The sequence below is a fragment of the Salvelinus sp. IW2-2015 genome, linkage group LG1 (assembly GCF_002910315.2).
Source record: "Salvelinus sp. IW2-2015 linkage group LG1, ASM291031v2, whole genome shotgun sequence".
NCBI lineage: Eukaryota > Metazoa > Chordata > Actinopteri > Salmoniformes > Salmonidae > Salvelinus > Salvelinus sp. IW2-2015.
In genome coordinates this window covers 30,273,964-30,286,830 of record NC_036838.1, presented here as the reverse complement: position 1 = coordinate 30,286,830, position 12,867 = coordinate 30,273,964, and the positions used below count along the sequence as shown (strand labels likewise).

At 42.8% G+C, this 12,867-nt stretch overlaps 1 protein-coding gene across 2 annotated transcripts in view; it reads right to left on the bottom strand.

Annotated features, from left to right (window-relative positions):
* LOC111964570 (citron rho-interacting kinase-like) overlaps positions 1-12,423 on the bottom strand; it is a 53,354-nt gene extending 40,931 nt beyond the window's left edge. Inside the window, exons 1-10 of one of the 2 annotated variants that reach the window (XM_023988421.1) lie at positions 12,287-12,423; positions 11,991-12,103; positions 11,413-11,554; positions 9,771-9,946; positions 9,387-9,485; positions 7,439-7,581; positions 7,064-7,157; positions 6,580-6,786; positions 6,040-6,193; positions 3,983-4,172 (exon numbers count right to left, since the gene is read on the bottom strand). In XM_023988421.1, the coding sequence (XP_023844189.1) occupies positions 3,983-4,172; positions 6,040-6,193; positions 6,580-6,786; positions 7,064-7,157; positions 7,439-7,581; positions 9,387-9,485; positions 9,771-9,946; positions 11,413-11,554; positions 11,991-12,083 (1,298 nt within the window). In that variant the 5' untranslated portion in view covers positions 12,084-12,103; positions 12,287-12,423. Of the gene's footprint in view, positions 1-3,982; positions 4,173-6,039; positions 6,194-6,579; positions 6,787-7,063; positions 7,158-7,438; positions 7,582-9,386; positions 9,486-9,770; positions 9,947-11,412; positions 11,555-11,990 lie in introns of both variants that reach the window. The other variant, XM_023988428.1, reaches the window with a different exon arrangement.
* Between the last annotated feature and the right edge of the window lie 444 nt (positions 12,424-12,867).

Here is a 12,867-nt window from a genome sequence, read left to right as displayed (position 1 = left end):
CAGCCCGAATTAAACATTAATTGAGACGTTGTGTCACTGGCCTACACACAATACCCCATAATGTCAAAGTAGAATTGTTTTATTTATTTATTGTAATTTAAAAAATAATAATGAAAAGCTAAAATGTCTTCAGTCAAAAAGTATTCAACCCCTTTGTTATGGCAAGCCGAAATAAGTTCAGGAGTTTTTTAAATGAACAAATTGCATGGATTTTTGAATGAATACCTCATCTCTGTACCCCCCACACACAATTATCTGTAAGGTCTCTCAGTTGAGCAGTGTATTTCAAACAGAGATTACACCACAAAGACAAGGGAGGTTTTCCAATGCCTTAAAGGGCACCTATTGGTGACGTTACTAAATACACTTTGGATGGTGTATCAAATCAACCAGTCACTACAAATACAGGCGTCCTTAACTTAGTTGCCGGAAAGGACATCGCTCATGGATTTTACCATGGTGACTTTAAAATAGTTAATGGCTGTGATAGGAGAAAACTGAGGATGGATCAACAACATTKTAGTTACTCCACAATACTAACCTAAACCCAAGTGAAACGAAGGAAGCCTGTACAGATTAAAAATGTTAATCCCACTTTGTAAGAACAAAATGTTGAAAAAGTTGTGAATACTTTCTGAAAACACTGTATGTTGTGTAGTCCATGCAGTTTATTAGTCTACACTTTTTACAGAGTAGTGAAAGTGCAAGGTGATGAACTTGATTCTCCTTTCCAATAAAAATCGAGGGTCTTGTTCTGATGACATGATGATTGATCCTTGGCTGCAGTTTGTCAAACCTTTTTGTTCATAAAAATATCATCATGTAGGCTATAGGCTACCTGCACTGTATCTGCAAGCTGTTGGCTAGAGCTTACGTGCCAAGACCAAGTAGAAGGAATTGTCTGTATCGCCCCGAGATAGAAGTGTGTATAGGCGCAGATATGGGGAAGGGTACCAAAAAAAGGTCCCAAAGAACACAGTGGCCTCCATCATTCTTAAATGGAAGAAGTTTGGAACCACCAGAACTCTTCCTAGAGCTGGCTGCCCGGCCAAATTGAGCAATCGCTGTCTCTTATACACATCTAGATGTGTATAAGAGACAGGATGAATACAGTGGCCTTCATTAAATGGAAGAAGTTTGGAACCACCAGAACTCTTCCTAGAGCTGGCCGCCTGGCCAAACTGAGCAATGGGGGGGGGGGGGGAGCCTTGGTCAGGGAGGTGACCAAGAACCTGATGGTCACTCTGACAGGGCTCCAGAGTTCCTCTGTCGAGATGGGAGAACCTTCCAGAAGGACAACCATCTCTGCAGCACTCCACCAATCAGACCTTTATTGTAGACCGGCCAGACTAAAGCCAGTCCTCAGTAAAAGGCACATGACAGACCGCTTGGAGGACTCTCAGACCATCAGAAACAAGATTCTCTGTTCTGATGAAACCAAGATTGAACTCTTTGGCTTGAATGCCAAACGTCACGTCTGGAGGAAACCTGGCACCATCCCTACGGTGAAGCATGATCGTGACAGTATTGTGCTGTGGGGATGTTCTTCAGCGGAAGGGACGGGGAGACTAGTCCGGAGCGAGCGAAAGATGAACGAAGCAAAGTACAGAGAGATCCTTGATGAAAACCTGCTCCAGAGCGCTCAGGACCTCAGACTGGGGCGAAGGTTCACCTTCCAACAGGACAACAACCCTAAGCATACAGTCAGGACAACGCAGGAGTGGCTTCGGGACAAGTCTTTGAATGTCCTTAAGTGGCCCAGCCAGAGCCCGGACTTGAACCCGATCGAACATCTCTGGAGACCTGAAAATAGCTGTGCAGCRACCCTGCCCATCCAACCTGACAGAGCTTGAGAGRATCTGCAGAGAAGAATGGGAGAAACACCCCAAATATAGGTGTGTCAAGCTTGTAGCATCATACCCAAGAACACTCAAGGATGTAATCACTACCAATGGTGCTTCAACAAAGTACTGAGTAAAAAGTCTGAATACTTATGTAAATGTCATATTTCATTTAAAAAAAAGAATATTTAATACATTTGCAAAAATTTCAAAAATATGTTTTTTGCTTTGTCATTATGGGGTATTGTGTGTAGTATGATGAGGGGGAAAACTATGTAATCCATTTTAAAATAAGGCTATAACGTTATTTTTTGGGTGAAAAGTCAAGGGGTCTGAATACTTTCTGCGTGACAAAACCATCTGAATTGAAAATCCGATGGAAACCCATTTAACTTGTAGTCAGTACATAGGAATTTTGCCGCCAACGTTATTTTCACGTCCACTACGTCATCACGCACAGCCTTCTAGCCGCAACAAGTCAATGTCTAGCTATCACAGAGAATCTTGTTTACGTAACGACATATGGTCCGACAAACAAACCATGAGAAACATTGCAATGTAAATACAACAGCACATTTCCTAGAGCGCTCAGGACCACCATTACATGAGTACAGATTGAAACKGACTGATACATTGAAATGCCAAAAACACAGGTACATGACATAACACGCATCCACAACAATCAGCATCAGTTTTCCTTGAGGGCGTACTGAGCAACATACTTCCCCCATCATCACAATGCCCCTGGGAGAGACGGTGGCTGGCGAACAGCAAAACACACAGGATGGGCATCACTGCCTCCATCACACTGTGCAGAGATCATAGATCAACAGCCAGCGCTGGCTGCATTTTCATAGATAGCCAGGATGGATGGCTGGGCAGGCTCTGTGTGGTTACATGTTAGCACTTGTCAGCTACAGGAGCTCCCATCTGCTTCCACTATGCTAAACAAATGACCATTTGCCTGGATTGCTCTGCATTTTTCCCTAATTGGGCTTAATGAGCAGTTTAATATACAACAAGCCCTCATATGTTAACACAATCAGCTTCTGTGTCTTGTTTGCGCTGCTTGTTTGGTACCATTAAAAGCAGTGCAAAAAATAAAACCAAAAACAGATCACCGTTTCTTAGGGAGATGCATCATCGTGGGAGAGAAAATAAAATATATGAATGTAAAATAGGGAGTAGAGAGAGAGAGCRAGAGCGCGAGAAAAAGAGAGACATACAGAGATGGGTCAAAAAAACATCCTCGTTTCCATAGAAATACGTTCTCTCCACCAATCTGCATCCCTCCTTTCTCTGACTAATCTAATCTGCCTTTTGTTTCATATTTTTTGTGCGCCTTTTCTTCTTTCTGTTCCTTTTCTGCATCATCACCCACAGATTCTGCAATTAACCTGCCAGAGGGAACAGTCAGTGCTAGAAATTAACCAGGGGCAACATTATTAGGGAATCAGCAAGCCACTGACTAGTTGAGTCAATTACCAACCAAACCACACCGCTGTTAATTTGGCAAAGCCATTATACACTGCGCGGCAATAACAAAGGCAGAGCACCATAACATGCACACAACTGAGGAGGGGAGAGAGGGGAGGGTCTCCTCCACCTCACAGCAGCGCACGCCATCGACACACTCACCGGAATACCAACCAGCTCTGATAGTCCAATAACATCAGCAAGCAACGTTCTCCTACCATTCAGCTCTGGTGTGTCTGATCTCCACAGCAGTCAGAGGTAGACGACAAACCTCTCGTCTCATTCTTTATCCCAACCTTTCTCAATCAGCTCTGTTTTCAAATGGTGAAAACAGTCAGAATCCGGTCTGTGTTTATGACTGGATGAACGCATGAAAGAGGGGCTTGTCTCCAACGAGACAGGAGAGAGAGGAGTTCCCCTCATTCCGTCTGACACAGCACATAGCCACCAAGCCCATAATAGAGCCACCAGCCAAGCACTGCCACTGCAGGAAAAAAACAGCCTATAGACTCAGGCAGCATATAGAAAGACATGGTTGGATGATACCTGGAGAGCGTTGCTGTGGCGTTACTCGAGGCAGATCAGACCTGCCACCACCTGTGAATGACGCCTATCAAGCAGAGAGGGGTTCGGCTGACAGACGCAGGTCAAGGTACAGTACTTACTCAGACTTGGCCAGCGCTGTCAACGCCCTGCTGAAGAACCAGCCTAGAAAGGGCAGGTCCTGGCCCTGGAAGCCCGGCCGCGGGGGGTCTCGCTGGGCATCCGCTCGCCGGGGCCGAGGCTTCTCCGGAGGCTCCTCAAAATTGGAGGTATCATCTTCGGCGCGGAGCGTCGGCACGAAGGGAGGGAGGGCTGCGGGAGGAGGGGAGGGAGAAAAGAACGAACGAGGGAGAGAGAGAGAGTGAATGAGCGAGAGAGATACGCCGGGAAAGAGTCAACAGATACAAAAAAACGGGGGAAGTGAGAAGAAACATGCGACGTGGCTGTAGCGCAGCAACTCGCGCACTCTCACACACACACACACACACACACACACACACTCATAAATTGCTCTCCTCTGCCTCCCTCCCTCCCTCCCATAAATACGTTGTAGCGTCTCCCTCTCTCTCACTGCAGCAGCTCGGGCTAATCAGCTGGAGCCATAGCCGCCAAAGCACAGCCCTATAGCCTAGCGCTCTATCTGCACTCACTCAACCATTAACAAGCCCAGCCTCATACATCTGCACAACACACACGCACATTTAAGACGCACACCAATCACACCATCTTATGGTAGTCTTTAAGAGCATTTTAAAGCAGAGGCAGTATTTTGATTCACCAATGTTCCTTTGATCAGCATATTTGACAAATAGCCCATTAAGCTAGGTGGGTGAATAGCCACCCAGGTCACATATCTTTTTTTGTACCTTTATTTAACTAGGCAAGTTAGTTATGAACAAATTCTTATTTACAATGACGACCTACACCGCCCAAACCCGAACGACGCGGGGCCAATTGTGCACCGCCCTATGGGACTCCCAATCACAGGCCGGTTGTGATACAGACTGGGTTTCGAACCAGGGTGTCTGTAGTGACGCCTCTAGCACTGAGATACAGCGCCTTAGACCGCTGCGCCAAAACATCCTGATGCTGTGTTTTAATGTCAATGAAACAAAGGAGCTCTATGATCAAGTACTTGGATACAGGACTCCATTTCTTACTGAATTCAGCAACAATTTTCCTTCAATCAGGGTCCACAAATCACAGCTCTTCCATGAAAGGAAATATATTCCAGTAAATCCTCTTCCAGAAATAGAATAGTCCACAGTAATTCTAATTCCAGACATTCATCTATTTACCCTGACAACAATCTGATATTGTGAGCATCAATGAGGCAATTTCACATATCTGGTCAATCAAAGGCTCTGGCATTCTTCTCATGACATTCTCACCACGTGTCAATGCTATTGAGTGATTCTGAGCTGTAACACACAAGCGTTTCTCTCATTAATATATTCCCTCATCCTAGTGTCAGGCTTTATGTCCAGCCTTTTCCCTGCTCTCCTGGGGATCACACACACACACACACAGTAGTAGTGGCATCAGTAGTTGTGAGATAATGAGATTCGCTACGGTCTGGCAGGAGGCCAGCTTAGTCCAGAGGGGGGATGTTGAGGAGAGATCAGCAGCTGTGTATGTGTGTGTGTGTGTGTGTGTGTACATTACGCTGTACGTAGTGTACTGTGTACAATATTTGTTTCCTTTAGTAGTATAGTGAAGCATGGAAAGCACTTAGGTGCTGTATTTCAAGTCTGTGCATTCCATCGATAAATAAGAAAGAGCTCTACAAGCCATTTACTGAAGTAAGCAAAATATACTGTATATCTAAAAACTGTCTTAGTGAATCAACAACCAAGCTAAGTGGAAAACCATGCCAGCTTTAAGTTTGAGTGAATCCCTTTAAACCAAATCAAACCCTAGTTTTTCTTCAAATGGTTATTCTCTACCTTGTAACACTTAACAGATGTAAGACACACATTCATAAACAAGGCTGAGGTGAGAGGACCATGATCAGCTTATAACCAGGGTCATACTCATCAGGGCACTCAACGGATAAGTTTGAAAACGTTTCGCAAATGGAAAATGAAAATAAGTGTTTCTTATTGGACAAGTTCATTTGTTTTCCATTTGGTGGCTAATGAATACGACCCTGGTCAGTTAGGAGGGGGCCAGGTCTCACCTTGTCTCAGCTTGTTCCAGTCCACAGTGGAGAAGAAGGGGTGACAACGGAGCTCCTCAAAGCCTAGCCGCTCCTGTGCTCCACAGAGTAGACTCTGAACCAGGTCTACAAAGTGCTTACTGGCCTTTGGATCCTGGGGGAACCTCAAAAAACGCTGGGAGGAAACGATAGGGACAGAATGCAGAGTCACAACGGTCTTAAACATAGAATTCAGATAACTCTGTGGCAAGGTTGTCAAGAATCACTAAATGTTTTGATATGACAACTGTAGTTGGTGTAAAACTGCTACGCCTATTTTCCCTTTAGACTGCCTGAAGAGATAGCGGACAGCCTCATATATAATTTGTCAGGTAAACCCCCCCCCACCTCTATCACTTTTTTCAAAGTGTTTTTATAGCCATCCATTTTACAGATTCAAAATAAAAATCACCTACTTTTCCAGGATATCAGTTCTTTATTATTCCGTACCTTTTTACAGACTTCCAGACCAGTGCAAGAAGTATCAGACAGTACGTATTGAATATAATAATGGGACCCTACCTGGAAGTTCATGATATTGTGGGTGGTCTTGGTGGTGGTGCCATCGGTGAATGGAGACTTCATGTAGATCATCTCGTAGGCGATGATCCCTAGTGACCACCAGTCACACTCTAGGCCGTAGCTACACTGGGACCCCCCGTTCATAGCCCCCAAGACCTCAGGGGACAGGTAGTCCTGCGTCCCGACAGGTGCCCTGGGGGTAAACACCTGCAAAACAGCCATCTCAGTTACTCTCACCTCATGAATAATCTCTAAATTAAAGTTATTATGTGGAAGTTATAACTGCTATTGCATTATGTWATAACCCAATGTTTGAGTAGTAATCCATCCCTTGCACAGGTTTCACATTTTGTTTCAATGGAGCCAGCAATTTTGTAGTTACATGAGCTTTTTGGTTTGTTTTTGCAGCACAACCTTATCACACATTCAATAGAAAATTAAGAAAACCTCTTCAATATATTCATTCTGATGTGTGAGCTTTTACCTTTTTATTAGCAGTGAGCTTGGCAGCTGAACCAAAGTCTGCCAACTTGATGTGCCCAGTGCGGTCAATGAGTACATTCTCTGGTTTGACATCTCTGCAACAGGAAAGATGCGAGGAGGATGTGAGAGAATGCAGGAGAAAGCAAATGGGAACAGAAGGACAAGGAGGAGCGAGACCAGACAAAACAATTTGCCTTAAACCCAGGTGAGAGATCTTACAAAGAGCGAGAAGGATTTTGCTCTTATACCTGTGGTGTATTAACCGTATATGAACATTGACACTACAAGTCACGTTGTTATTCTGGGGATTCACATTAGCGGTACAGAGGTGTGCAGCCCATTTGAGTGTATTAAAAGTGTGGAATTTGGAAGTCACCTGTGGACAAAACCCATCTGATGCACAGCGTGGATGGCCTCCACTAGTTCGGCCAGGTAAAACTGGGCCATGGCCTCATCAAACTGCTCCTCATATCTGTTCATCAGGGCCATCAGGTCCCCACCCGGGAGGTATTCCATCGCCTATCAACACACACACGGAAATTAAACACAGACACAGCCATGTGCATAGTAACGTGACAATCATGTTATCAGACAGACAGGAAGCTGTCTTGCAACAGCCTGGCCAAACAGCTTCATTCATTTTGTGTTTATTTTAAACCCTGCGAAAAAAGACAGAAGTATCACCACGCCACATTGCAGACAACACAGTTTCTATGGTCATTGGTCCCATATTAAACCACCAAGAGCTCCAAAATGTGTCTGTAAATCAAATTTAAATACTTGTCACATGCTTTGTAGACAACAGCTGTAGACTAAAAGTGAAATGCTTACTTACGGGTCCATTTCCAACAATACAGAGTTAAAGATAAGATAAACTTTTTATAAAAAATATAAATAGTGAGGAATAAATACACTGTGAATAACAACTATAAATAATAAGTAAAAACAACATGGCTATACATAGAAAATAACAAAGCAACCGTTTCTAATTAATTCTACCAGTGCTGCCGTTGTTCCATGCATTCTAAATATAAACAGGAAGCAATAAAGGCAGCAGCTACCAGTAGGGGTGTTAAAAGTTCAGCAACGAGGAGCATACCGCAGCGCATGAATGGTCGGGGAGTCTGAATGAACAGCAGCATTCTAAAGAGGTTACCTAGCAACAGGGTACTGAGAGACACTTTGGAGCAGTCTGACACTTGGGTAGAGAAGGATTCTTTGTATTTTCACTGGGCTCAGTATGGAAGTGTGGGCAGAGATCAGAGCTGGGAGTGGGGGCTGACTGAGCTGAAGCAGACATGGAAAACAACTAATTTCTAATTTAAGCCACTCAGTTCGCTTTCCGAGCAGCAATGCATTGCTCACTTGGCATTTGTTTTGGATATTCTACTCCCACTAAATTCCCAGGAAGAATTGGACAGAGCGTTCCAACAGCAAATGGAGTACAGTGAGGGAAACACACAATTGTACTGATTAGGTAAAGTGGGAAAAAACATCTAAAATGCCAACTTTTTGGCTGAAGGGACACATTTGGGATTYAGAAATTGAATTACAGGCCACAAAATTGTAATAGCGGCTCAAAGAAGGCTGCAAAGGAAMGAAAATTAAACCAATGAACGGTTTGAACAAAACCAATTTGATTATTTATTTAGCTACGTAAGTCAGYTAAGAACAAATTCTTATTTACAATGACGGCCTACTAAGGCCTATAGATGCTATTTATGCATGCATTCGGTTTATATTCTTGTTGTTGTTATGAAAAGACATGGCAGCATCCATACCCCGCAAACACTATGCATCGATAACATGTTTTGAAAATCTATAGTACTGTTTATCAGCCTAATACAAAATATGGTACATGACGCCATCTATTGGACATCTGATGGATAGCAGTGGAGAGGTATAAGACTATGTAAGAAAATTGAATAGCAACCCGGGTTCCATTTGGATTGACAGAGCGCAATGCCATGATCAATTCATTTAACTACGGATGTAAATATAGGGTCCCAGGCCATATTGAAGTACAAAACAGGCCGCGTTCGGCCCTAGGGCCCACCGCTGTACTGACCCCTAAACAATCTGGAATCTGATTTGTTCCCAGCCAAATTGCCTTGTTTTTAACGAGACATTTCTGTGAAAGCAGAATGTTTTCGAGCGAGACAGACGAGTGGCCATGGCCATCATTTTCGGCGTTGTCTTAGGGGCATTCTCGCAAGTAATATCTATAGATTGACAAATTGTGTTGAATATTGATATTGCATTGTGGTGTCAATAACTCAACAAATAACTCATAGGCCATAACCTATGTATTTCAATACTGTTACCAGGTAGACATTGTCTTGGTCCTGGAAGGCGTACAGAAGCCGTGGGATCCAGGGGCTGCAGCTCAGTGCCAGTATCTTCCTCTCCTCCTCATAGAACACCTGAGGGAGGAACAGAATGTCAGTTACAGAGGAAGGGAATGCACCTGCCTGTCAACTACATTTCAGGAAACCACAAACAACGGATATTTTCCAAACATGGTACAGTTTTCACAGATTGACACCTCAGTCAAAGGTGAATACTTACTTCCATTTACATTGAATTTCAGTCTCTCTTCGACATTGATGCATGACTAAGTGAAAATTCTATGATTTACATGGAAGTGAGGATACGCCTCCACAATTAATAACTATTTTTGGAGCAGAATGAAAAATTGTGTAGCTTACATTTTCATTGGAGCGCAGGCCTGCCTTCTCCATGACCTTCAAGGCACACACATCTCCTGTGGATCTCTCTCGGACCACCTGTACTTCAGCAAAGCGGCCACGTCCAACCACCCCGCGCTTCTCAAAGTCCCGCAATCCAGGCTGCAACTCATGTAACTCTGACACCACCTCAGAGTCTGAGAGTCACACACACATACACAGTTAAACATTAGTAATTGAGTATTCGAACAAACGTCAAAGCTCAATCTTTAACCAGAGATCATTTTTTTCAATAAATACTGTCAAACTATTTTGTGCAATGCGCTTTGTGGTTCGCCCGAACAGGCAAGTGTAATTTCACCTAGAAGACAACATTAACTTGCTTTGACTCTAGTGTTCCATTTGTACATGTACATTTGCGGGGGCACAAGAAAAAAGAAACCAAGCATCGCAGGTTCTTCTCCCTAAATTCCCTTTCCTCTCAGTGTCTCATTCACTCAACTGCGTTCTGACCGCTACTTACACACACATGTGCTGAGTGAGCACACAAGCTCCCATTAGGCCTACAGAAATCAATGCTTTTAAAAACATTATCTAACTGATGGGATACACAAGCTACATTACTTGCCAAATGATGACAGTTCACAAATTCAAAATGGACTTGTTGAATGAAGTAGGAAAATATGTGTTCCAACCACGAGCAGCAGTTTTGGACTAATTGCATCCTATCTATTATCCGCTTAGGCTCCTTTGCGAACTGCTAGTGCCATTAAGAATTGGTTAGCTTAGCCTATAACCACCCTAAACAGACAGGTTCGAAACTGAAAATACGCAAAAACATTAGTTTGATTAAAACAAAAACTACATTTTCATCAGAATCATTAAGCATAGGCCTACTCACCAAACAGATGTCATGGCCATAATTCTCCACCATGCAGAGTTCAATGTGGAATTGTTAATCSAATTAGAAAATTCCAAAGAACAGGCAGGACAAACTAAATTGAACGCCTATATATCGAAAAGGCAGATCTTGGTTTGTAACCCTGAAAAAAAGTATTTCAACTCGCCAAATTGAGCCCCGTTTCAAATGATCACTCTTTGAGAATAACTCTTCCAGACGTGAGATGCGCATCCCTTCGCACGGTCTAATTGTTCTGTCTAATTGTTTCACTTGGGAAAAATATGAGGTTCTATTTTATTCTGTTATATTACACTATATTTTTTTTTGACTGTGGAAAAGGGCTCGGGAAATAACAGTCTATTGTCTGCTAAATTAACAAAGCAAGGCTATGCTATTACACAGCAATAGGCTTCTACAAGCAAGCGCCACTGCTGAGGTTCTGAAGATTGTGTTCCACAATATGATATAACCAGTTGATATTACGGTTTCAATAAATGAATATTAAAATTGCACTTGCTTTTTTCTTGACTGAATATATATGGGCCATGCTATCTGTAATGGTTATGATGAATTAGGCATTGTTGCACACTGTTGGCATAGGCCTATAGATAAATGCACACATATTTGTTTTACATGCARGTACTCCAACAGTCAAAACATGTAAAATACCCATCCCTATTAAACATAGGAGTGGAATAAGATGATATCCTTTACTACTAAAACACTTCAGGAGTAAATGACAGATGCAAATCAAATGCTTACACTTGTTGACAAAGTTGGCCACATATTCTATCTTCATCAGGTCTGGGGAAGAGCACTCCTGGTAGAGAAGGAGAAGAGCGTCCAACAGCTCCTCCCTCGTCACATTYACCCCACCCTGTAGGCCATGGTTGGATATCTTTCCCTGGAGTGTTAAAGCAACAGGGGCATACATGAATCATTCTTATCAATTCAACGAGGCTTGCCAACCACCATCTCAGACCTTGCTGAACCTTTATCTGCATTTAACTGTTGAGCTAATTAGCTATATTAGTCGCAAGCTAGCTTATAACCAAATTATTAGGAGTATGTATTTCTACTGTTGTTTTGATTATTCTCTCTTACTAGCCCATCTATAAGGCAGTACATCAAGTAGGTACACCAGAGACAATCCATGTCTCAAGGCTAAAAAATCCTTCTTTATCCTGTCTCCTCCCCTTCATCTACACTGATTGAAGTGGTTCAATAAGGGATCATAGCTTTCACCTGATAAGTCTATGTCATGGAAAGAGCAGGTGTCCTTAATGTTTTGTATACTCAGTGTATGTTATTATGACAACTGAGAAATTGGTAATATTCACCTGCAGTAGGTGGTTGAGGCGGGAGCAGCGACTGGTCATTGGATCGAGAGACGCCAGATCTTTCACGCTCCCTTGATATTTGAATTTAAACATACCGACGCCTTGACTCTTTCCTAATCCAACAGAGATTGACACAGCAGGAACAGTTTTAGAATCACAAAACCAGCTGGTACGTTAGCTATGAGCAGCAATAACAGCTAGTCAACTAGCTATCTTGCCCTGGATAATGCAACACATTCATTGCAAGCAAACCAACAGCGATAGAATACGAATGAACTTTCCAACCTAGTACGTACATATAATAAAAACGTAATGTAGCCTATCTAAAACTTAGCCAACGGACAATATACTTAAAAAAAAAAAAAAAGAAAGAAGAAAACATTAGGATCCTCTTGCTGTGTGCGGACCTGCGGTTGGTTTTACTTCCGGTCCACTTTCGAATTTTGCGCGTTCTCTGTTCGCCTCATTACGTCATCGCATCACGCTCTCACAGTGCTCGTTCATTGGATCAAGGGCGTCTAGTCCCGCCCTTCTTACTTGGCTGACGCGCGACCCACTTGACTTCACAGCGGCTGGTGTTCGAAAGACTAGTATTCTCCTCTCTTTCTGTAAAGAAAATCATACCGTCTCGTTTGCTTTAACTGGAATTTGATGTATAGCATTTATTTTTAATTAAGTATGAAAATGTAGTACTTTTCCCACCACAGTAGCCTACTTAAGTACATTTAAAACCAGATCCTTTGACTTTTACTCAAGTTGGCTAGTATTTTACAGGGTGACTTTTACATGAGTCATTTACTATTAAAAAAATTCAGTCTAAGTAACATTATAAAAAAATCCCTAAATTTAAGCTAGAGATATATTTTTTGTTGTTGTT